At 44.6% G+C, this 26,514-nt stretch overlaps 1 protein-coding gene and 1 long non-coding RNA gene across 2 annotated transcripts in view; one reads left to right on the top strand and one right to left on the bottom strand.

The window, feature by feature from the left end:
• Positions 1 to 26,514, bottom strand: part of LOC132156503 (uncharacterized) — a 52,731-nt gene that overhangs the window by 16,615 nt on the left and 9,602 nt on the right. The window lies entirely within an intron of this gene.
• LOC132156500 (interferon alpha-inducible protein 27-like protein 2A) lies at positions 7,305 to 8,591 on the top strand. The gene is made up of 4 exons (XM_059565479.1): positions 7,305 to 7,427; positions 7,866 to 7,901; positions 7,987 to 8,148; positions 8,307 to 8,591. Exons 1-4 carry the CDS (start codon positions 7,418 to 7,420, stop codon positions 8,504 to 8,506), a joined length of 408 nt encoding a protein of 135 aa, XP_059421462.1. The 5' UTR covers positions 7,305 to 7,417; the 3' UTR covers positions 8,507 to 8,591.

Raw genomic sequence — 26,514 nt, 5'->3', positions numbered from 1 at the left:
GACACATAAGCTAACGGGGCAAAGAAGACTTGAGTCTCTATCCTCTTCTGACACCGACAGGGCAGACAGGGAAATAACCTGAGCCCGAAATGGTGTGTTGAGGGATTTCGGCACATAACCGTGCCTAGGTTTGAGTATGACTCTTGAGTCATTAGGCCCAAACTCCAAGCACGCCGGGCTCACCGAGAGCGCGTGCAGGTCACCCACACGCTTCACTGAAGCGAGAGCCAACAAAAACACTGTCTTGAATGACAGATGCTTGAGGCTAATCGTTTGGATAGGCTCGAAAGGGGAACCTTTCATGGCCTCCAAAACTGTTGAGAGGTCCCATACAGGGACTGAAGGAGGTCTGGGGGTATTTAGCCTCCTAGCTCCTCTAAGGAAGCGGATGACCAAATCGTTCCTTCCTATTGACTGACCGAGCGTTGTCTCAGAAAACGCTGCGATAGCCACCACCTAAACTTTGAGCGTGGAGGGGGCTCTGCCCTTATCCAACAGCTCCTGTAGGAAGGAGAGAACCTCCGTCACCTCACAACTAAGGGGTGAACGTCCCAGAGCTGTGCACCAGCTGGAGAATACTGACGACTTCGAGGCATATAGCCATCGAGTCGACGGAGCTCTAGCCTGAGTGATAGTATTTAGCACTCCCACTGAAAGATCAGCGGGTAACCGTTGAGCGCCCACACATGGAGGGACCACAACTCCAGTTGAGGGTGCCAAATCGAGCCCCTGGCCTGCGAGAGGAGGTCCCTCCTCAACGGCACTGGCCACGGGGCAGTGTCTGCTAACCGCATCAAATCTGGAAACCATGGTTGGTTCTTCCAAAGTGGAGCTACAAGCAGTACTGAGCATCCTGTTTCCCTCACCCGTTCTATCACCTGCGGAAGGAGGGAGACGGGGGGAAAAGCATAGAGCAGGCAGCACGGCCACTTTTGTGACAGCGCACTTTCGTTCTTGGAAAAGAACGCGGGGCAGTGAGCGTTTTCGTGGGACGCGAAGAGGTCCACTTCCGCCCTGCCAAATCTCTCCCACAGCAGCTGGACTGTCTGTGGGTGTAGAGACCATTCGCCCGTGGGAATGTTGTTTCTGGACAGTCTGTCTGGACCCAGATTCTGTAGCCCAGGCACATGAACTGCTCTCAGCGAGCGCAAGTTGCGCTGAGCCCAAACCAGGAGGCGTTCCGCCAACCTGTACAGGTTTCGGGACCTGAGACCGCTCTGGCGATTTATGTAGGACACCACAGACATGTTGTCCGAACGGACTAAGACGTGGTGGCCCTTGATTCGGGGAAAAAAGCGTGTCAGCGCGTTCTCCACTGCCAGCATTTCCAGACAGTTGATATGTTGGAGCTTTTCCCGTTCTGACCACAGGCCAAAGAACGGTCTGCCCTCGAGCAGCGCTCCCCATCCCGAAGTGGAGGCGTCCGTCGACACCACTTTCACTTTCGAGGAAGTCCCCAGGCTTACACCTGATTGGTACCAGTTGTTCGCTGTCCAGGGTTTCAAGGCTGTAACACAGCTCTGATTGACCTTGAGACGCAACTGACCGAATATCCACGGTCTGCGCGGTACTCGCGCTTTCAGCCAGAACTGCAAGGGGCGCATGCAGAGCAGGCCCAACTGAAGAACTGGTGATGCTGAGTGTCACAGTGTCTGGGTTGTGTCCCTGGGTTTCCACTAGATGTCCTCCTTTCTCACGGTGTCTGTCACCTTATCACTTCCTGTTCCCTTATTTGGTCACCTTCCTCCTTGTTTAGTTAATTGATTGTTCCCCACCTGTCTCCTGTTTCCCCTTTATCCTTCTGTGTATTTATACCCGGTCTGTCTGAGTCTGTGTTACGGAGTCCTTGTTTAATGTTAATGTTAATTCATGTCCGTCAGTTCTTGCCCTTGCCTTGTCTTCTTGTTTGGTTTATGTTTGGATGGATGTTTTTGGTTTCGACTCATGCCTGGACTGTTTACCCTTTGGATTTGCCCTTTAATAAAGTCACATACCTGCACTTGGATCTTTCCGTGTTTCTTGTATCACCGTACGTGACAGAAGGACTCCGTCCCACTGAGATCCAGCGGTATGTCTTTTTCCCGTTCCCCAGCCAAAATGGCAGAGCGGAGAGCTAAGTATCTCCGGCTGATCGCCCTCCGCCAAGAGGGCAATGAGGTGGGTGCCCTGGCACAGGTGTTCCGGTCACTGGCCGAGGGTATGGGATACAACGATGTGACCCTGAAGGATTATTTCAACAGCGGGCTGGATGATCCAGTTTCTCAGGAGGAGATGGGGCATTTAGAGACACTGGAATTCTGGGAATTCGTGTACTTCTTGCAGCATAGGCTTCCGTGGGATGCCCCAGCCACTCCTGTCTCTTCCGCCAAGATGGCCGCTAACCCAGCGCCAATGCCCAAGCCTGTCACCAACCCAGATTCATGGCCCAAGATGGCCGCCAGCCCAGTGCCACAGCACAAGATGCCAAGGCGGTGCCCGATGCGGTGCCCGATGCCGTTCCGGAGGCCGAGCTGGTGTCCGATGCCGAGGCAGTGTCCGTTGCCGTTCCGGAGGCCGAGGCGGTGCCCGAGGCTGTTCCCGATGCGGTGCCCGAGACCGCTCCCGAGGCCGTTACCGAGGCAGTGGCCGAGGCCGTTCCAGAGGCGGTGCCTGAAGCCGAGGCATCTCACGTCTCCACAGGCAGTCCTAAGCCAAGTCAGGTGCCCATTGACTCTCCAGAGTCGAGTCAAGTTCCTGTTGACCTTCCAGAGTCGAGTCAGGTGACTGTTGAATTTTCAGAGTTGAGTGAGGTTCCGGTTGACCTTCCAGAGGCTAGTCAGGTGCTTGTGGACCCTCCAGATTCAGGGTTAGTCACCGTTGACCTTCCAGAGTTAGGGCTAGTCACCGATGACCATCCAGAGTCAGGGCCAGTCACTGATGACCTTCCAGAGCCAGGGCTAGGTAAGCCTGTCACCAACCCAGATTCATGGCCCAAGATGGCCGCCAGCCCAGCGCCACAGCACAAGATGGCCGCCAGCTTAGAGCCACAGCACAAGATGGCCGCCAGCCCAGCGCCACAGCACAAGATGGCCGACTCAACGCCTGAGTCTCCAGACAAGGTGCCACCGACTCGCCATCATAGAGGGCGGAGGAGGAGACAGGCGTCTTCCGTTCCTCAAAGCCCGGAGAATGTTCCCGAGTGGACCGCAGCCGTCCAGGAGGACATTCCCGAGGCTGTTCCGGAGGCCGAGGCGGTGCCCGATGCTCTTCCGGAGGCCGAGGCGGTGACCGATGCTGTTCCGGAGGCCGAGGCGGTGCCCGATGCCGAGGCGGTGCCCGATGCTCTTCCGGAGGCCGAGGCGGTGACCGATGCTGTTCCGGAGGCCGAGGCGGTGACCGATACTGTTCCGGAGGCCGAGGCGGTGCCCGATGCTGTTCCGGAGGCCGAGGCGGTGCCCGATGCTGTTCCGGAGGCCGAGGCGGTGCCCGATGCTCTTCCGGAGGCCGAGGCGGTGCCCGATGCCGTTCCGGAGGCCGAGGCGGTGCCCGATGCCATTCCGGAGGCCGAGGCGGTGACCGATACTGTTCCGGAGGCCGAGGCGGTGCCCGATGCTGTTCCGGAGGCCGAGGCGGTGCCCGATGCTGTTCCGGAGGCCGAGGCGGTGTCCGATGCTCTTCCGGAGGCTGAGGCGGTGCCCGATGCTCTTCCGGAGTCCGAGGCAGTGTCCGTTGCCGTTCCGGAGGCCGAGGCGGTGCCCGAGGCTGTTCCCGATGCGGTGCCCGAGACCGCTCTCGAGGCCGTTACCGAGGCAGTGCCCGCGGTGCCTGAAGCCGAGGCATCTCACGTCTCCACAGGCAGTCCTAAGCCAAGTCAGGTGCCCATTGACTCTCCAGAGTCAAGTCAAGTTCCTGTTGACCTTCCAGAGTCGAGTCAGGTGACTGTTGAATTTTCAGAGTTGAGTGAGGTTCCGGTTGACCTTCCAGAGGCTAGTCAGGTGCTTGTGGACCCTCCAGATTCAGGGTTAGTCACCGTTGACCTTCCAGAGTTAGGGCTAGTCACCGATGACCATGCAGAGTCAGGGCCAGTCACTGATGACCTTCCAGAGCCAGGGCTAGGTACCATGGACTTTCCAGAGACAAGGCTAGTCATCGTGGACCTTTCAGAGTCAGGTCAAGTCACTGGGTGGCCTTCTGCTCCGCCCTGTTGGACTCCGGCATCGACCACAGGGGCGTGGTGGTCATCTGCTCCACCCTGGGAGACTCCGATGTCGACCACGAGGACGTGGTGGTCATCTGCTCCGCCCTGGGGGGCTTCCGCTCTGACCACACGGACGTGGTGGTCTTCTGCTCCGCCCTGGGGGGTGCTTGCCCTGACTACATGGTTGTGGTGGTCTTCCGCTCTGCCCTGGGGGACTCTGACGTCGACCACGAGGACGTGGTGGTCCTCTGCTCCGCCCTGGGGGGCTTCCGCTCTGACCACGCGGGCGTGGTGGACTTCTGCTCCGCCCTGGGGGGCGCTTGCCCTGACTACACGGTTGTGGTGGTCTTCCGCTCCGCCCTGGAGGACTTTGGCCTTGACCACAAAGGTGTGGTGGTCTTCTGCTCCGCCCTGGGGGGCTTCATGTTGTTTTTTCCTTTTGTTTTTGTGTTAATGTCTGTCCCTGTCCCTTTCTGTTATTCTGGCCCTCCGGCCCTCCCCCTGAACCTCCTCCGGTCCTCCACCCTCCTGGTCTTTCTGTGTTGTGTTACATTCTGGTGTCTGTTCCCCATGTTTTTCTTTTCTGGCCCTCCGTCCCTCCCCCTGAGCCTCCACCTGTCCGCCTCCCTCCTGGTCTGTTTTGTGTCCGTCATGGAGCGTCTGGGAGCCACTCCGTAGAGGGGGGGTTCTGTCACAGTGTCTGGGTTGTGTCCCTGGGTTTCCACTAGATGTCCTCCTTTCTCACGGTGTCTGTCACCTTATCACTTCCTGTTCCCTTATTTGGTCACCTTCCTCCTTGTTTAGTTAATTGATTGTTCCCCACCTGTCTCCTGTTTCCCCTTTATCCTTCTGTGTATTTATACCCGGTCTGTCTGAGTCTGTGTTACGGAGTCCTTATTTAATGTTAATGTTAATTCATGTCCGTCAGTTCTTGCCCTTGCCTTGTCTTCTTGTTTGGTTTATGTTTGGATGGATGTTTTTGGTTTCGACTCATGCCTGGACTGTTTACCCTTTGGATTTGCCCTTTAATAAAGTCACATACCTGCACTTGGATCTCTCCGTGTTTCTTGTATCACCGTACGTGACACTGAGGCCATGAGACCTAGCATCTTCTGAAATTCTCTGAGCGAGAAGGTCGCGCCGCAGCGGAGAGAGCTCGCTGCGCGCTGAATGCCCAACGCGCGCTGTGGCGACAGCCGCGCCGTCATGGAGCGCGAGTCCAGAGCTATACCCAAAAACAGTATCGTCTGACTGGGCTTCAGCGAACTCTTCGTCCAGTTGACACTGAGACAGAGTTTCTCGAGGTGATCGAGTAAAATGGCCCTGTGTTCCACGAGCTCTGATCGTGATTGAGCCAGAATCAGCCAGTCGTCCAAATAGTTCAGCACTCGCATGCCTCTGAGTCTGAGAGGAGCGAGCGCTGCATCCATGCACCTCGTAAACGTACGAGGAGCCATGGACAAGCTGAACGGCAGGACTGATACTGGTATGTCTGGCCCTCGAAGGCGAATCTCAAGTATCGCCTGTGACGTGACGCTATCTGTATTTGAAAATACACGTCCTTCAGATCTATCGACATGAACCAGTCTCCTCTGCGAATATGCGCGAGGAGTCTCCTGTTTGTAAGCATTTTGAAACTGCGTTTCGCCAATGCTTTGTTCAGCTGTCTTAGATCCAGTATGTGTCTGAAACCCCCCTCTTTCTTGGGAACTAGAAAGTATCTGCTGTACAGCCCCCCTTCGCTTTGAGCTGGAGATACAGGCTCCACAGCCCCTTTGCTCAACAGTTTTGATATTTCGGCTCGATGTAGGTGTGCTACTTCTGTTTTGACTGTAGTTTCGACGCGGGTCGCCGAAAACTGTAGCGAGTCGCCTCTCTTTATAATGTCTAGCACCCAATCCAAAACCCCTGTAAGCGCTGACCATGCATCTGCATGAATGGCTAAGGGTTGGATGCGAAGCGCGCTCTGTTGGCTGGGCAACGGCAGCGCTTCGATGTGCTGTAACATGGGCGTTATGCTTGTGACATTTGAGGCGGGGAGCGCGCTGATCACAGCGGGCAGATCGCTCGTCCTCGACCCCGCCACGGTGCTTAACCGAGTGAGGGAGGGCTGAGCGGGTCCCGTGGGACTCGTGCTGTCTGTGAGTAATTGTGGGCTGTAAGCGTGCACATTTACTGCTTTTGACTCGCTGTCTGCCTGGGCAGAACGAACGTGATGCTATGAGATGCTATCTGACGATGCTTGCTTCCTCTCGTGATCCAACGATGCGTGAGCTTCACTGAAGAGATGAAAAATCAAGTGAGTCAGCCTTTTCGAGCTCCCTTTATAGGGCTAGGCCACACCCGTTTCGGCGGGTCATCATTGGTCTGATGTTGCATCAGCTTGCGCTCGATAGGCTGATGCAGTTGCCGCAGAGCAGCCAATGAGCGAGCGAGCCGTCTCGCCTATGGCTGTGTGCTGCTGCAAATAATTACAATAATTCAAAATTAAGGATAATTTTTTGCTTCAGTGTATCGTGAAAAGAGACTTTTCTCATAATTATATTACGTTTAATTGTACAGTTAGTTATAAATTATGTTATCAAATAAAGTTAATAAAACATGCTTTATCAGAAATCTCTGTGCGTCTTGTTTGACAGTCAGAAACATTGATCTTACATAACAGTCAGAACAAAACCAGCTCTTCGAAAATGAAAAGTATTGCATATGATTGGTTTGTGTTTGAAAGAAGAAATCCCCGTGGACCTGACCTGACGCTGATCGCATAATCAACAGAAGAATAAAGCAATCTCCGCGTTGTATCTTGATTAATTTCCACACAGAGGTACGCAAAAATGTAGGGAGGATGTTTCCCCATGTTTTTGATATACCACTATCGGCTGTTAAATTTGAAAATCATTAATTATATACATCTAGCTAAGTTTCGTATGTAAGTTTCCCTTACAGTCAATGTGAGCGTCGCAAGACCAGAAATAAGTATGCACACACTCGCGTCGCTGAAGCTCACCGGGGCCATCTTGTGCATTGACTTCACTGTCTCCGTTGATTCCAATGGGGTCGCTGTGTCCATTTCTTTTACCAACTCTGATTTCCGGCAACGGTTGAGTTTCGGTTTTGTTACGTCCTTATTCTATTTACTTGTGCACAAGAAGAAGAAGAGCAAGGGGCTTTTGTTGGGCAGCAGATTAAACAAAAATCTGTGTGCATGAAAACGTCATCGTTCTGTACGATCTTTAAATCATGAAACGCGGTAAGAAGCGCACAATTTAGCTTCTGGAGCTAGTTGCATAAACGTAGCCACCTTTAAGACTGTGTCTTAAGAACTAGTTTGACGAACTAGCAATTACCAAGGGATGATCAGTCTTAATTTTCCATAACAAATAAGAATAATCTACCTTTCCATTACTGAATTTAAAAAAAGTTATGACCAGAAAAAAAGAGGTGAATTAGGACAGCCAATAACACAGCCTGTCTTCCTCCATTTTTGACTTATTTTTCAGTAAAAAAAAAAGAAGAAGCAACATTTGGGTAGTATCTAATGTATCTCTCTAATCTTTATCAATTTTTTTTTGTCAACAGGCAACTAATGCAATGAACATAAAAAAAGCATTCTAATAAAATTAAGGGTTTGTGCAGTTTGTTATTTAAAAAAACTTCAGTCATTTAATCAGTTTTTATCCATTTTCAGGACTGTTCACCATAATTGGGGTCACAGCTGGGGCAGGTAAATGTGTTTCGGAGGATTGTTTTGTGTAAATGTATAAATATCAGTTGTGCACATGATAATTACTTGTGTTTATATCCATTAGTTGGTGCGGTTGCATTGGCCCCCGTGGCGCTCACCATGGCTGGATTCACCTCTGCTGGTATAGCAGCAGGATCTTTGGGTGCCAGCATGATGTCATCAGCAGCCATCGCCAACGGTGGCGGTGTGGCTGCGGGAAGTTTGGTCGCTCTCCTCCAGTCTGCAGGTATTCTTTATAAAAAGTCCATGTGCCTATGCCCATTCTCTATTTTAAGGAAAGTGTTCACAAAAACATAAAAATATTAATAATTTTGTGAATCCTGTGTCATTCCCAAAATACCCGAGAAGATTTGTGGTGATTAAAAGATTGTACTCTCTGGTCAGGTGCTGCTGGACTGTCTGCAGGTGCGACGGCAGCTGTGGCATCTGTGGGTGGAGCAGCAGGTGCTGTAATAGGCGGAGCTGTAGATTTGTTCTCTCGTTCCAGGAGTCCACCTTCACTTGAGGAGGAAGATGATGTAAATGAAGAAGAAGAAGAGCCAGAGATAATTTTTTTGGAGTCCAAAGACCTTGTGCCAAAATAAGGACTTCTGTTAATAACTGATAACAATTTATTTGTTTGAGCACTTTGTATTTGTGTTCATGTCGGTTTTATGCTTGTGCAATTAAAATGTGGATGCACTGTGATTGAAGATAACTCCTTTTATTAATCAAATAAAATATTTTGTATTTTGCCAAATTCCAAAGTATCACCTTTAAGTATGAGTGCAATAAATTGTAATTAAAAGGATTTGTGTGCTTGAATGTCATACTTAAATCTTTACAGCAGGTAAAGTTCAGATACATAAACTCATTTGCTACCTGCCATTTTTCTCATCTGCTGCAATCTGACCAGCCCTCGCCATTTCAAGTTAGTCTTTTGTACAGCTTCTCTCAGCAATGTTTCTCATCTGATAGATGTTTATATATATATATATATATATATATATATATATATATATATATATATATTTAATTGAACTAAATAAAAATTTATAGGCTATGCAGTAAGCAAATAAATGATGAATCAGAACCATATGATCTACTTGCCTTCCTCCAATGTTTGTCTAAAGTTCTGCTCCATTTGTGGTTTCGGTTTCCATTCTTGAAAAGCATCCTCCCACTGAGCTATCAAGGCGAATAACCCAGAATTTAGAACAAATCAAGAATATACCGATTGGAGTTTTTTGTAATTTTTTTTGACTATTCCTTTGGCAAAAAAATAAATAATAAAAAGTATATCTGACATTATTTCAAATGACCATTTTGATCAGGCTTCAATGTTAAGGTTGAATAATTTCACTTAAATTACATTAAAAAGGTTATTAGTCAATAATGGAAATGCTTTTTGGGGAGTTTACCTGATAGTTTAACATATATGTATACATTTATTTATATATATATGTGTGTGTGTGTGTGTGTGTGTGTGTGTTAGTCATGTTATTTCAAACATTTACCATTTTTGTGTTAATTATTTCTGGATATCCATTGGCTTTTGTGTGTGTGTGTGTGTGTGTGTGTGTGTGTATGTGTGTGTATGTGTGTGTGTGTGTGTGTATATGTGTGTGTGTGTGCAGTGGATGTTGAACTTAAGTTTGCGTTGTGATGAATCGTTTCGTTTTCTGAAAAAGGATACACCAAGACCTTTAAAATACTAGCTCTCACAACTCACAAGCAGACAGTCCAAGGCTGATTCAGATTAGAATGGATCCTTGTAAGTACACAACTAACTGAAACTCTGCAAAATATTTCATATTTATCAATCGCAGACAGTTAACATAGGACTATGTTCGTTTACTTCTTAGGTACAATGATAGCAGCTGGCGCAGGAGCAGGTAAATAAAATGCTGAATCTCTTTTCACTAAGTTAGAAGACATGATTTTTAAGTTTTGCTACATTTCATTAGAATCTTTTTTAACCATGGTTTTTCTGACCATAAAGGCTGGTGTAATTTGCCCCCGACTAAGCATTTAAAGCATTTAGGACAAACATGTATATAATCAAGGGTTTTGTGTTGAACATGCTGTCATAATTTGGAATGCAAATGCAGTAAGGGGCTCTGAGAAAATCGCTTTGTTACTTTCGTCCCACGTTACTTTCGACCCCGCTCTCCCCTACACTGCAATAAATATGCGTTTATCTGTTTCCAATAAAATAGCTAAAATATGTTTATCTTATCAGCAAATCTGCATACATTTAATTTGAAATAATCGAAATTCTATTTGGCCAGTGTAAAAGAATGAGATCATCTAAAATATCTGAGAACTCTCTGAAACCATTTTGTTTTTATGGATTTTTCATGAATTTATTCTAAAACATAGCAGGGATACTATTTCCCTACTGTCTCTGTGTTAAACATGGTGTCACGTGCATGGGAATTCACATGTAAATGATATGTAGATGAGGTTATCCATAGTAAAACAAGGCGTTGTAATCTCCATTTATGGTGATTTCGGGGAGGAGATGAGGTGGAAATTCACGTACGCACAATCTTCCTGTCTTCTTTGCGCAGTTTCTGGTCTGCGCATGGTTTTATAAATCTGAAAATTTTTGGGCTTACGCAAAATCTAGCTTTTGTGTCTACGTAAAATTTTAGGATGAAATCTAGAGTTTTATAAATGAGACCCCAGAGCGGTATTCAAAGCTGAGTGTATGAAATGTTTAGAGAGGGCTGTACTTGATCATCTGACTAGGCAGGTGTCTGTTTTTCAGGATCTCTTGCAATTTGCATATAGGAAGGATGTGGGGGTAGATGATGCAATATTATTTATGTTACATAATATTTATAGTCATCTCAAAACTACTGCTAGTTCTGTAAGAATATGTATTTTTATTATTCGAGTTCAGTTTTTTCTATCTGGTGTGAATCAAAGTTTCTAAAACTAAATATAGGGAAGACTAAAGAACTAAAGAACGCAATTAATGGCCAGCCCATTGAAATTGTTTGGTCGTATAAATTTCTAGGTGTCCATGGATGAAAATTAAATTGGAAAGAGAACACTAATGTTTTAATAAAGAAGGCTCAGTCAAGACTTTTCTTTTTGAGAAAACTCAGATCTTTTAACATTAGTACAAAGCTTTTAGATGTTTTCTTTTTTATGCTGTTCTTTGCTGGGGGGGATAGCTGGTTCAGTTATTGGTCTTATCCCATACTCACTTGAGGTCATTGTGGAGAAGAGGATGAGGTCGAAATTAAAAATTGTTATGTTTTTTGAAGGCCATCTACTATAGAGTGTTTTTAATGGACTCAGAAGCTCTTTCAGCGAGCATTTAATTATGCCTCGGTGCTCCAGTGAGTGATTGAGAAGGACTTTTATTCCTGCAGCGGTCAGATATTTTAATGAACACTGTTGACTGTCAAACTGTTGAACTGTCAGAATTCGGACAGCACCACAAAATGGTTGACACCGACCCGATATAGTGCACTATATAGTGGACAGGGAGCGGTTTTGGACACAGCTGCAAAAAAAGACTAGAAGACCCAAGACATTTCACTTGTATAATTTTGAACATAGACATAAATAATGTATAGAATAATGCTGCTTGTTTCAAGGCACTTCAGGAGACATTTAAACAACAAGAACGTTTTGGGCCGACAATAGAATAACTGTTGCAATATCTTTGACTTTTATTAGAAATTAAAATAAAGCTATGTAAAAACTTGCATTTTTACAACAAGTGTGTCCCATCAGGTAATGAAAAGTCTGACACACACTTGTGGTCTTCATCCTCACTTGAACACTTGGGACAAATACAGGAAATACGTCATAGTAGTCAAGTAGTCAAGTCCAAAAGACTGCTAGAGTGGGTATTTGACTTTTTATACAGTCTATGGTATTTGGACAAGACTTACATCAGTTGTACACTCAAAATCAGATTGAATTGTGGGTAAATCTAAAAAGGAATGAAGTTGTTCACTCAGAATTCGGACAGCACTACAAAATGGATGACACCCGATATAGTGCTATATGGATAGGGAGCGGTTTCGGAAACAGCTAAAAAAAATAAAAAAAAAGACTAGAATACCCAAGACATGTCACTCATGTAGTTTTGAACATAGACATATAAATAATGTATAGAATAATGCTGCTTGTTTCGGCACTTCAGGAGACCTTTAAACTACAAGAATGTTTTGGGCCGATGGTGGAAAAGCAGCTGTTTCAATGCAATGAACTGTTGCAATATGTTAGCCTAACACAGGCTAACTGTTTTAAGTGACTTTTAAATATTTATCAATCTGAACCAGTAAGGTATTAAAATATGCCATGTTTCCACCAACAGCCATAGCAGTCGCTGCAGCTCCTGCAGTTGTAGCAGCCGCAGGTTTCACCGGCGCAGGTATTGCTTCAGGTTCTGTTGCCTCCTCTTTGATTTCAGCTGCTGCTGTCACTAACTTTAAACAGCCAAATGACAGTTATTTATGCTTGAGGGCAAATACACAAATCCATCAATTAAAACCTGAATTTATGTCATCAGGTGCTGCTGGAATCCTTTTGGCAGGTCAAGCCATCGTGTGGACTGTGGGAGCCGTGATGGGTGCCGCTGCCAGCAACTGTACTTTGTAACCAGTTCATTTTATTGTATCAGTAACTAGTGCTGTATATGTATCTCTTTATATGTTCATTATCTCGTTGTCTGTCATGGTGATCAGAATCTCTTGAATGTTGTGCTGTATTTAGGTGTGTATGAGATCTTCTTTTAATACACACCTGCGTTAAAGGTGCTGTTTATGACACTTACAATACAAGAAGAAGAGAAAAAACATATTTGCTCTCTCTGTCATTTCATAATAAACCTAATAAAAAATTTTAATAATGTGTATAGATGTATTTTGTCTTTGTTTTTGTCTTTTGTTTTAAATTAAAGCTTTGTCTATCTGTACATCTGTCTCACTGATTACATCTCACTAGTTCTTGTAACTATGTAACTCTATGAAGTTCTCTGTAACTTCACAATTACAAATCAATAAGTCATGTTAAATGGAGCTCTAACCTTTCTATATTTTTTTTTACCTAATTTCTGACTCATATTTAGTTATGAAAAAAATAGTGTGTTTTCAAGTGTCTGCAATAGAATATGCAAATGTTTTATATAAGCATGGCTTTATTCACATTACTGACAACTGATTGGATGATTTTGCATGTATTGGCTCACATGATGACGTAATGTTTAAAGATGGTAATGTTAATGTAAATGTAATGCAAATAGGAGAAAAACTCACTTACATGTGCCAAAACACACTGAATTTTAATTCTCAATTTCAAAACAAAACAAATTGTAAAAAAAAAATTGAGAGAAAAAAAAATTGAGAATTTAGCCAAAGTGATTAAGGAAATTATGTTTACCGCAAGGTTTGTACAGTATATGTAATTGGTTAAAATCTGTACTTTAATCCAGTTTATCAAACTAAATATTTTTTATTACCTTAATCAATGGCACTTTGGCAACTACATTTATCGCTTATTTTACTTTCAGATACATCATTGTTGGTTCCTTGTACAAATATAGAGCTATTGTTGTTGTCTTACATGCTGAGTGAAGATCCCTGCTGCTTCAAACACTTCACCATTATTCCGGTCCCAAAAAAGCCCCAAATCACTGAACTTAATGACCACAGAACTGTCCCTCCCACATCTATGGTCATGAACATTCTTAAAAATAAAGTTGCTTCAAAAGGTTCTTCACTGCGATGCCATTGAAGAATCATTTTTGGTTCCACAAAGAGTCATTCAGTCAAAGTTTATTTAACCATCTCTTTCTTATGTTTTTATAATCTGAAGAACCTTATTTTACCACAAAGAACCTTTTGTGAAACAGAAAGGTTCATCAGATGAACATTCTCTCATTTTATGTACTGTATGTCTGCACTTAGTTTGTATTTTCTGTACTGGAAGCTCCTAACACTAAGACAAATTCCTTGTGTGTGTGAGTGAACACACTTGGCAATAAATATCTTTCTGATTCTGACATATAGGACACATGCATCAAAGAAGGCTTGTGGATTGCTTCAGAGGATCCTCAAAAATGTTTAGAAGTTGTGTTTAGAAATCTTTGAAGATCTTTTGAAGCAATCCACAAACCAATCTGTGGTTGGTTTTAAAAGTTAAGAGCAGTTTTAAAATTATTGAGCTCAATGGAAAACATTTAGGTTGTTTGTGTCACCAGTATGGATAATTACAGATGTGGGAAGAAAACAGAAACAATGGCGGTTGTCATTCTTCTATCACAAGATCTAATGTTAAAATGCACATACTAGCAGAACAATAACATTAGGTATTTAGTAATAAGGTAATAATGTCGTATTACCTGCGTACATACCCATACCTGCCCTCCCCTCACCCAGTGAAGGATGTGTCAACAGAAGTAGCCTACATAACACCAAGTGCTGATGCAGGCAAACTGTAAAATAATTTTCTTTACTTCCTATTTTGTAAAATAGGTTTCTTTTTCCCAGATAGCACATTTGTCTGCATAAACGAATGATTTTATATCACAACAAGGCACGCACATCGTTTAGACACCTCTGAGAAGCAAATATGCTGGGTTACCACCCCAGCAAGTAGTTTTGCATTCTTATCATGTTTGCTTGAATGTTTCTTCTGAAAACGAAAGCCTCAAGCTTCTGTTACTAAGACAACTTTGTTGAGGGTGTTAGCAAGCTAACGTATCTACTTTTGAATTAGGCTAGTACAACAGATGTCAGACTGTTTTTTTTTATCTCTCAGTTTTTACATTTTCATTTTTATGAACTGCTCTTTGACAGTCATTAATGGAATCATTAGTACATCAACAGTCTTTATCAAATTCATGTAAAAATAACCCTTATGGAAATGTGTAACTATTTGCTAACCAATAAAAAAATGTGCTAGATGTTGTTTTGGCTTTGAGTTGTTTCCTAAAAAGTAATAACTTAAAATATTTTTGTAGGCCTAGAGAATTTACTGTGCTATATCGACACAATATTTTAAATGTGTGTATCATCATCCTCTGACTTTGACAATAGTTGGTGCCACAAGTGAAACTGCAAGTCATAACTCTATCGCTCTGTGTTTAACAATAGTATCCAGCTGCAGACCCGCAGCGCCACCAGCGCTGAAGGGCCCCGCCCTGAGGACCCCGGCCCGCTGCCAGGACCAGAAGAAGTGAGGGGCGGAGTTATAATTGTCAGAGACCTATGATAAAGACACAAGCACAGAACCGGAAGTGAGGGTCGGAGTTTACTGCCGAGTAGCGCCACTTGAGGTTTTGGAGCTTTTATTACACACGAAACGTCATACTTTGTTATAATGATGCATTAAGGAACGGTTACAGTACAATAAGCATTTTAAAACATGAATCTTGTGTAATATAATTGTATAGTTATCCGTTTCATTGTATTATGAGAGTTCCTTCCTGATCATGCTGTTGAAAAAAGTAATGCTTGAAACTTATGTTGGGTTTTTATATAAAACATCCTTTATTTTTTCAAGAACATATGTGCTGCATGCATTTTTAATTAAAAAAATATAAAAAAACGAAATTGAAAAAAAAAGAAGCCAACGATTCTTTTAATCATTTTAAAAGAAAGAAAAATGTAAATAAACTTCAAAATATGTCAAATGCAGAATTTACTCTGAGGCCCATTTTGTCATGGCATTCTTGCAAAAAAACCTCCATGTCATCTCTGAGCTCAAACTGAAACACAAAGGGCTCTTTTGAATCTTCCGTCTCTTCCCAGAGATTGTTGGGGGCTTTCTCCTTCTGAGCTTCATCCATTCGGATAAAAAGAGGCTCCTTTACTTGACCCTTGAACAGATGGCTGTTGGAATGGAGCCATTCCAGAGCTTTATTCATGTGCCAGATTATTGGGTGCTCCTTTATTACAGAAAGTTAAAGGAAAATGTGACTTTAATATTTCTTATAAATGTTAAGATATATTATAATTATAAATATAATTATATAAATATATATATATACACACTGCTTCACTGCTGCTAAGCGTAACTTGTTCTCTTCTTTCGAGTCTTGAAGGGATTTCTGCACTGGAATATCTTGATTCATTTAAAATTAATCATAAGAGGGTAAAAATGTAACAGTGGCCTGGAGTAAATGTCCAGTATCTCCCTTTCAGAGAAACCCCCCAAAGTTTTCTAGAAGAATTAGACCACCACCTCCGAATGTTTGGAAAGTCGCACTGGAAGACAAAAATAGTAAAATCTTGATATTTCAACTGCTACAACATCATAAAGGTCAATTACTTGAACTGGTAATTACTTACAGATGTAAAATCAAAGTGCTCCCATGACAAGATGTAGAGCATACTGGAAAACAGCAAAAGTTAAGAAACATTATCGTCAAATAATAAAAAATCAAAAAATCAAACCATCAAACCAGAATATTTCACCATCAACATGAAGACTCCACAGTCACCACCCCCAATCTGTTGTGGGATATCCTGAAAAAAAAAGGTAATTAAGGGTTTGACACTTCAGTCCTAACTTTAGCCGACTTCTTTATAACCAACCTTGTTTTTCAGTAGCAGCCATTTGCCAGGTGAAATAGTGGCTGTCATCTTACTGTAACAAAAAAACACAAATAATTAAACAGTTAATATGAAGTTAATATGAAGTTACATTGTGCAGCACATACAGTTTGAAGCTCTGAATATATTTTTTTTGTAAAACTGAACTGAATGCACCACACAATTATCTCAACATTGACAAATGGGGTTTAATAAATAAAAACTCAACTATAAAGATAACAATACCTCACAAACAATACATATAACCGAGGAACGTGGAACAAACACTTTAACAAGATAAACTTCTTTAACCTGTGTTGTGTTCATATTTTTGATATTCAGCCAGAAAGTTTTTGGATTACTTTTATTTTGGCTTATGAGGACACAGATGTCCTTATAAACCATGTTTACGTTCTAATACCTATATCATTATACACATACGAACACACATGATTACACACACACAATAATAATTTTTTTTTTTTTTGATTAACCTACAGACCCGTACACCATACAAGGGTTAAAACGTCACCACAAGGACCATTTACAACACGCAAAAATTAATCGAACCATCCGTAGAATTTTTTTTTATATACAATACATGGATTTCTCGGCGACGTCATCACTGCTTGCGCACGCAACCAAGAGGCAAAAGACCCGCGCTCTTCGTACCGGAGTAAATGGTTTAGGTGGTGGTGTTGTCGCTAGTCAAAATGCCAAGGAGTTGTTGCGTTGTCAATTGTACCAACCGAGCCAGTGCTGGTTCCCTTTCATAGGCCACTTCCACGTATGGGAACACTTTCGGTGTGACGAATGTCTGAAGCCCTATACCATCCCGCCAATCCTATTGGCCAAATAGCGCGTGGCACCGCCCATGCATGCGTACGCATATATATACCTGGTGCCGCGCGCCATTTACCTCAGATTTCATTCCTTCAGTAACGAAGCGAATCTTCTGTGCCCTATTGTCTCGTGTTCAACAGCAATCATCACGAGCAGTATACTCCTCTCCGCGGACGTGATGAGTTTCAGAAAGTGCAAAGAGCCGTGTACCAGGTACATCGTGAAGGGGGACACTCATGACAGGTGCGTAGTTTGCCTAGGCCTACACCACGGACAGGCGGCGCTTAGCGGCCTTTCTTCATGCCCCCATTGCGATGGCCTGCGGCTCAGAGTGCTGCGCTCTAGGGTAGATGTGTTCTCCGATGTCGCCGTGTCTAATCCCCGCCACATCACTTCTGCGACTGCCGAGGCACCGCACGAGGTGATAGCTTGGGGTGACACGTGTGACATGGATTTTGAGGACAGCTCAGCGCTGGAATTTTCTCCACATCGCTCGCTCTCCCCTACCCTAGTGCAGAGGAAAACTTTTATTGAGCCTGTCGTCTTTTCCTGTGAGGATTTACGGCCCACACCGGAGGCATGTAGCGCCATCTCCTTCAGTTGTGACCGCCATGATGACGACTTTCTACCCACCGCGGCCTCAGGGTCTGAGGACTTCGCGGCCGACACGAGCCCTCTCCCTCCTAGTGGACAGGAGAGGCGTGTTTCCCCCTCCTACAGTGAGCTGTTGGACGTGGTTTCCCGCGCGGTGGGTACATTGGGGCTGGAATGGGAGGTTGAGAAGGCCGAGGCCCAACCTTCTTCGAAGCTGGACGACCGTTTTTTGACTAGTCGCACACCTGCGCAGCCCCGGAGGCCTTTACCCTTTTTCCCGGACCTCCACCAGGAGGTTTCGAGGTCCTGGAAACAGCCGTTTTCGGCGCGGATCACGAACGCTGAAGCTGCGGATTTTGCCACCATTACTGATATGGCGGACCATGGCTATGCAGCGATACCGCCGGTGGAAGAGACTCTCGCCGAGCACCTCGCGCCTAATTCGGCCGCGGCGTGGAAGTCTCGCCCCCTCCTTCCCTCGAAGGCGTGTCGAGTCACGTCCAGTTTAGTGGGGAAATCCTACATGGCCGCTGGCCAAGCGGCTGCTTCGCTCCATTCTATGGCGGTCCTCCAGGCCTACCAAGCGGAGCTGTTAAAAGGATTGGATGAAAGGGAGGGTATTACACCTGAGGCGGTAAAAGAACTACGGTGGGCAACTGATTTGGCGCTTCGTGCTACCAAACATACTGCTCGAGCAGTGGGCCGTTCCATGGCTGGATTGATTACGGTTGAGCGCCACCTCTGGCTTAATCTCACCGACATAAAGGAGAAGGATAAATCTTTTCTCATGGACGCCCCTGTTTCCAAGGACGGTTTGTTTGGAGAGGCTGTCACTTCAGTGGTGGAAAAATTCAGGGCAGCGAAACAGCAATCAGCCGCTTTCCGCCAGCTGATTCCCCGCAGACCCAGAGAGGTTGAACGCCGACAGGCGCCTGTGCGCTCTCGCTCAACCTCCTCTCACCGCCAGCGAGTAGCCTCTCGGGAGGAGCCTTCACCTATGGTGCCCCCTCGCAAGGATTGGGGCCCTAGGGTTGTTCCACCGGCTCAACAACGCCAACATAAAAGGCTGAACCTGAGTTCGACGGCCAACGCCTCTCGTTCTCGGGCACCGAACAGCAGCTCCTGATCCTTTTGCTTCCTGCCAGGGACTGTGCCCTCCGCTAGAGAGCGCTGTTGGACCACTTTCGCGCATCCAACACTCTCATTGCAGTCCCCACGCTCAAACTCTGACTGTTTCGCCGCAAACAGCACCTCAAACAGCATTGGAGCGAACTGTAACGCCAAACGCTCCCTCAGACACTCTGCGCGATCCAGCTTTCAGAGCTCGAGGGGCGCTTCAAAGGGTCTTTCACGAACGGCCCGTCATGACGGCTCGCACAGCCGCCGCTTTTTCGCTAGCGGCAGAGCCCGATGTTCAATCTGTTGGCCTAACTCCTGCCGTGGACACGTTTCAGGATTACGCACAACGAGATGCAACGACTATTATGCATATACTTCCCCTGTGCACAAACACCGTGAGTTTTTCGTGCCCGGACATTTCAATGTGTGTGACAGCGTTGCAGGAAACGGACATTTTGAGACCGCTAATATTGTTTCGGGCCACGTGGGAACGCTTGCCCGGCATTTCTCAATGGGTGTTACGCACAATTTGTCACGGATACACCATTCAGTTTCGGAAAGGCCCACCCCCTTTCCGCGGAATTCTTTCCACGGTGGTCAAACCAATGGATATAGCGGTGTTGAGACGGGAGATGTCAGCTCTACTGAGCAAAGGGGCTATAGAAGAAGTACACCCCTCTCAGATGGAGTCAGGGTTTTACAGCCGTTATTTTGTGGTACCAAAAAAAGACGGCGGATTACGACCCATTCTGGATTTACGCCGTCTGAATCTTGCACTCAGGCCGAGCAAATTCAAGATGTTGACGGTAAAGTCTATTTTATCTCAGATTCAACCAAACGACTGGTTTGTCACGATCGATCTGAATGATGCATACTTTCATATTCAGATCATCAAGAGACACAGGAAGTTCCTCAGATTCGCTTTAGAGGGCAAAGCGTATCAGTACCGCGTTCTTCCCTTTGGCTTAGCGCTAGCTCCCTGTACTTTCTCAAAATGCATGGACGCAGCTCTGGCCCCGTTGCGGCTCCGGGGCGTCCGTGTGTTGAACTATTTGGACGATTGGCTGGTGTTAGCGCAATCGCAGACTCAAGCACACTCTCATCGGGATTTTGTGCTGAATCATTTACACAGCCTGGGCTTACGCACGAATTTCCAGAAAAGTATGTTAATCCCCTCTCAACGGATTACCTTTCTGGGAATAGAATTGGACTCTCGCGCGATAACAGCAAAGCTTTCTCTCCCGCGCGCTCAGTCGATTGCATCATGCCTACAGCACTTCAGAGCGGGTCACGCTGTAACAGTGAGATTGTGCCTCAGACTGTTAGGTCTAATGGCGGCGGCGCTTCCCGTAATTCATCTGGGTTTGCTTCACATGCGCCCGTTTCAGTGGTGGACGAAACGACGGAATATTTCACCCCGTTGTCTTCCGCATCGAACGATCTCGGTGACACGGAGGTGTGTGATGTCGTTAAAACGGTGGACGTCAGCCGAATTTCTCCGCACTGGGGTTCGGCTGGGGATTTGTGCTTCCCGAGAGACTGTCACGACAGATGCGTCTTTGACCGGTTGGGGGGCTGTTTGTCAGTGTGGACAGCGGCACAACGCAGCTGGCACATAAACAAATTGGAATTACTGGCGGTCTTTCTGGCTCTCCAGTATTTTTCGAGTCTACTGATCGGCCGTCATGTGCTTCCCAGAATGGACAACACAGCGGTCGTGTCTTACCTGAATCATCAGGGAGGATTGCGTTCTTGCCCCCTGCGCAGGCTGGCGAGACGTATTCTTCTTTGGTCTCACAACAAATTGCTGTCAATCCGGGCTGTTCACATCCCCGGACGACTGAACTTCGGAGCGGATTTACTATCCAGACAGACTTTGGAGCGGGGGGAATGGAGATTGCACCCCCAGACGGTGAATCACCTATGGCGGATTTTCGGGCATCTCCCAATGCCCTCCATCACCCCTGGGTTTGGATGCGCTAGCTCACAGCTGGCCCAGGACCAGTTTGTATGCGTTTCCCCCGATTCGTCTGATCCCAGCGGTATTATTCAGAATACGGCGGGACAGAGTGGGACAGCTGCTGCTGGTGGCTCCACGATGGCACACACAGCTGTGGTTTGCGGATCTGATCAATCTGTTAGCGGGCTCTCCGTGGGAGATTCCCCTCAGACGGGATTTATTATCGCAAGCACAGGGACGGATTTGGCATCCGAAGCCAGATCTGTGGAATCTGTGGGCGTGGCCTCTGAGCGGAGTGAGTTGATATGTCCCGGTCCTTCTGCTGAAACCACCGAGACTATACTAAACTCTAGAGAAGCTTCTACGAGACGCCTATATGCTTTCAAGTGGAGACTGTTTACGACATTGTGCGAAACTCATAATATGGATCCAGTTTACTGCCCAGTGGCTTCAGTACTGGAGTTTCTTCAGAACCGTTTTTCGGATGGAGTGACACCAGCCACCCTGAAGGTTTATGTGGCAGCTATTTCAGCTTACCACGAGGATATAGGTGGTGTCTCAGTGGGTCGTCATCCACTGGTTTCTCGCTTCATACAGGGTGCGCGACGGCTGAGACCTTTCCGCCCTGTGCGAGTTCCTTCATGGGATTTATCCATTGTGTTGCTTGGTTTGTCAGGGCATCCGTTTGAGCCCCTGGAAACTGTATCGGATAAAATCCTGACTCTGAAGACACTTCTTCTCATGGCTTTATCCTCCCTCAAAAGAGTTGGGGATTTGCAGGCTCTCTCTGTCTCACCCTCGTGCATGGAGTTTGCACCAGGCTCTGTGAAAGTGTTGTTGCGACCTAGGCCTAATTATGTTCCTAAGGTCGCATCTAATCCCTTTCGTTTTCAGCAGGTGGTCCTGGAAGCTTTTCCCCTGCTGTGGCAGAGTCTGGGGATCTGAGTCTTTGCCCTGTGAGAGCTTTAAAGACTTATGTGGATGGTACTGCCCCTTGGCGTAAGTCTGACCAGCTGTTTGTCTGTTTTGGACATAAGAATAAAGGCAATGCAGTTACGAAACAGCGCATGTCCCATTGGCTGGTGGAGGCTATATCCTTTGCCTATGAGGCGCGCGGGCTCGCTTCGCCCTTAGGAGTAAAAGGTCATTCCACGAGAGCAGTGGATTCTTCTCAAGCCTTTCTCAGTGGATCTTCTATGGATGATATTTGTGCTGCGGCAGGCTGGTCCTCACCTAGTACTTTTATCAGGTCTTACAGTCTGGATGTGAGGATGGCTCCTGGCTCCCGGGTTCTCTCTGCTTGAGCAGATGCTTCCTTGGATCCCAGCTATCAGGTACGTCAGGCGTTATGGTATAGCGTTCCCATACGTGGTGACGTCAACGCAGCATCGAAGTGACCTATGAAAGGGAACATCTCGGTTACGTATGTAACCTTGGTTCCCTGAATAGGGAACGAGATGCTGCGGTTCTGGCCGTGCCATACCTTGATAGCTTTCTTCTTCTTCTTCACTCATGAAATCTGAGGTAAATGGCGCGCGGCACCAGGTATATATATGCGTATGCATGCATGGGCGGTGCCACGCGCTATTTGGCCAATAGGATTGGCGGAATGGTATAGGGCTTCAGACATTCGTCACACCGAAGGTGTTCCCATACGTGGTGACGTCACCGCAGCATCTCGTTCCCTATTCAGGGAACCAAGGTTACATACGTAACCGAGATGATGTCAGATGTTCAACGTGCCTAGGGGGAAGAATGGTTTTGCCAAAATATATATATATTAATATGAAACCACAAACAAACAGATCCAACTCTGAAATTGCAATTTATTATTGAGTCAACAAGAAATTACAAACAATACGAAATCTACGTTAATTACAATGAACTCGGCATAACAGATAGAGGTTTTCTGCCTCCTGGATGCGCGTGCATCTGGTATTGTTTGTATACAAGAAACCCATGTATAGAGTATGACTACATATTCATGCTTCAATAAGATGATAAATCCTAACACAAATTAAACATTTAACAGACAAACGCTGAACTGTAAATATGCGATCATTTTTCACAACATGTCAAAAAAATTAGACAACTCACCCATAGACATCATATATAGGTATGTCTATGAACACACCATGCTCTCCGCCATGCTTTTGACTTAAGACAACTCCGCCCCTCCCTTCTGGTTTTGTTCTTACTCCACCCCTCACTTCCGGTCCTGGCAGCGGGGTCCTCTCTAATTTAGAGTTTGTTTCTACCTTTCTGCCAGGTGTCCAACTAATGCAGAGTATTTTCAAGCTGCCAACACACGGGTTTTGAAGAACCCTTTCCAGAGAAATATAGAAAGAAATAACTGTAAGTTAAATTGTTTTTAAGATTTATCTCTATCAACATAATCACACACAATATTGTAGTAACAAGATGTTGTAATCTTTATTTGCTGGAAAATGACAATCAGTCAAGTTTGTGTTTTAAGCACATCTGACACATCCCTAAACCTGAAATGTAAAACAGAACGTGCTCCACTTGCAGGTTATTGTAGAATATGTAAGCACACTGCCATATGCATAATTTATTTTTGCACCGTTAATCAATTTTACATTTTCACTTAGTGCAGGTTAATGTAAGGAAGATAATGTACTACAGATATTTAAATCCTTTTTGTATTTACTCCACTTCTTCACTGCCTGACCATCATCATAATGTTTATGCAGTTCAATGTTTTTATTAATTTTTATATCTAAAGCACCTTGTTCAGTAAGTATTTAGATGTTTTTCATATCTGTCATCACGGTCTAAGCATGATCTGTTTCTGTTGTTCTGATGAAGGAAGCTTGTGTTGGGGAGGATTCAGTGTCTGTTGAGGCACATGTGAATGTGCTACAAAGTGAGTATCAGAAAACACATCCAGACACATGGACTGTCAAAGACCACACGGCAGGAACATTCTCCTGGAGACGCTGAAAAAGCTTGGAAAGGAATGTCTGTGGAGGATGTACTCAAAAAATACACCTACTTAAGGACACCTGCTGGAGTGAGTATATTAAAGAAAAAAACTCATCAACTGTAAAATATCTTGTTTCAATTCAATTCAATTCAATTCAAGTTTATTTGTATAGCGCTTTTTACAATACAAATCGTTACAAAGCAACTTTACAGAAAATTATGTTTCTACAATATTTAGTAGTAGCTAGTAGTTTGTGCACGTTTGACAGGATTTTAGAAAAATAAAAATAATAATAATAATACAAGACGTAGTCAGCTAGATGATGAACTATCAATATTATTAATTAATAGTAATTATATGATGCAGTCACACATGTAGCAATAATTGTTAGTTCTGTTTGTTGATTCAAGGTTAGGATCATCTGGGGTCCTCTGAGGGTCAGCATCATCTCTTCTCAGGTGTTCTGGATCCAGACTGGAGCTTGTGTAAATCCTAGTTACCACGGGATGTAAATCCCGTGGCAAAACATAGAAACAAGATAGAGACATCATTAGCATAGCTGCTGATCCAACAAAGTAAAATTAGTTTAACCCAAGCTAAAGAATAAAAATGCAGATGCAACTACACTCACAATTTAAGAGATACATTATTCGAATGCTTGGCGAAAGAGATGCGTTTTTAATCTAGATTTAAACAGAGAGAGTGTGTCTGAACCCCGAACATTATCAGGAAGGCTATTCCAGAGTTTGGGAGCCAAATGTGAAAAAGCTCTACCTCCTTTAGTGGACTTTGCTATCCTAGGAACTACCAAAAGTCCAGCGTTTTGTGACCTTAGGGTGCGTGATGGGTTGTAGCGTGGTAGAAGGCTAGTTAGGTACGCAGGAGCTAAACCATTTAGAGCCTTATAGGTAAGTAATGATAATTTGTAACAGATACGGAACTTAATAGGTAGCCAGTGCAGAGACTGTAAAATTGGGGTAATATGATCATATTTTCTTGACCTGGTAAGGACTCTAGCTGCTGCATTTTGGACTACCTGTAGCTTGTTTATTGACGAAGCAGGACAACCACCTAGAAGTGCATTACAATAGTCCAGTCTAGAGGTCATGAATGCATGAACTAGCTTTTCTGCATCAGAAACAGATAACATGTTTCGTAGCTTGGCAATGTTTCTAAGATGGAAGAATGCAGTTTTTGTAACATTGGAAATATGATTTTCAAAAGACAAATTGCTGTCTAATATAACACCCAGATTTCTGACTGTAGAGGAAGTAACAGTACATCCGTCTAGTTGCAGATTGTAATCTACAAGATTCTGTGTACTGTTTTTTGGTCCAATAATTAATATCTCTGTCTTATCCGAATTTAATTGGAGAAAATTATTTGTCATCCAATCTTTTACATTTTTAACACACTCTGTTAGCTTAGATAATTGGGAAGTTTCATCTGGTCTCGTTGAAATATATAGCTGAGTATCATCAGCATAACAGTGGAAGCTTATTCCGTATTTTCTAATAATATTACCAAGGGGCAACATGTATATTGAAAATAGAAGGGGACCTAGGACGGATCCTTGTGGCACTCCATATTTTACTGATGATAAATGAGATGACTCTCCATTTAAGTAAACAAAATGGTAGCGATCGGACAGGTAGGATCTAAACCATCTTAGAGCCTGCCCTTGAATACCTGTATAGTTTTGTAATCGATCTATGAGTATGTCATGATCTATGGTGTCGAACGCAGCACTAAGATCAAGTAAGACTAGAAATGAGATGCAGCCTTGATCTGACGCAAGAAGCAGGTCATTTGTAATTTTAACAAGTGCAGTTTCTGTGCTATGGTGGGGCCTAAAACCTGACTGAAATTCTTCATACAGATCATTTTTATGCAGGAAGGTGCTCAATTGAGCAGACACAACTTTTTCTAAAATTTTAGACATAAATGGAAGATTTGAAATAGGCCTATAATTTGCCAGTACACTAGGATCTAGTTTTGGTTTCTTAATAAGAGGCTTGATAACCGCCAGCTTGAATGGTTTTGGGACGTGACCTAAAGATAACGACGAGTTAATGATATTGAGAAGCGGTTCTTCGGCTACAGGTAACAGCTCTTTTAGTTATTTAGTGGGTACAGGATCTAATAAACATGTTGTTGGTTTAGATACAGTGATAAGTTTATTTAGCTCTTCCTGTCCTATATTTGTAAAGCACTGCAGTTTATCTTTGGGTGCGATGGATGAAACTGAAGTGTTAGACGCTGTAGAATCTACATTCGCTATTGTATTTCTAATGTTATCTATTTTATCAGTGAAGAAATTCATAAAGTCATTACTATTTAACGTTGGTGGAATATTTGAATCAGGTGGCGTCTGGTAATTTGTTAATTTAGCCACTGTGCTAAATAAAAACCTTGGATTGTTTTGGTTATTTTCAATGAGTTTGTGGATATGCTCTGCCCTAGCAGTTTTTAGAGCCTGTCTATAGCTGGACATACTGTTTTTCCATGCAATTTTAAAAACTTCCAAGTTTTTCTCCATTTGCGTTCAAGACTACGAGTTACTTTCTTGAGAGAGTGAGTATTACTGTT

Source organism: Carassius carassius, chromosome 14 (genome assembly GCF_963082965.1).
Source record: "Carassius carassius chromosome 14, fCarCar2.1, whole genome shotgun sequence".
Classification (NCBI taxonomy): domain Eukaryota; kingdom Metazoa; phylum Chordata; class Actinopteri; order Cypriniformes; family Cyprinidae; genus Carassius; species Carassius carassius.
Note: the sequence above shows the minus strand (reverse complement) of the source record. Positions and strands in the feature narration are given on the sequence as shown.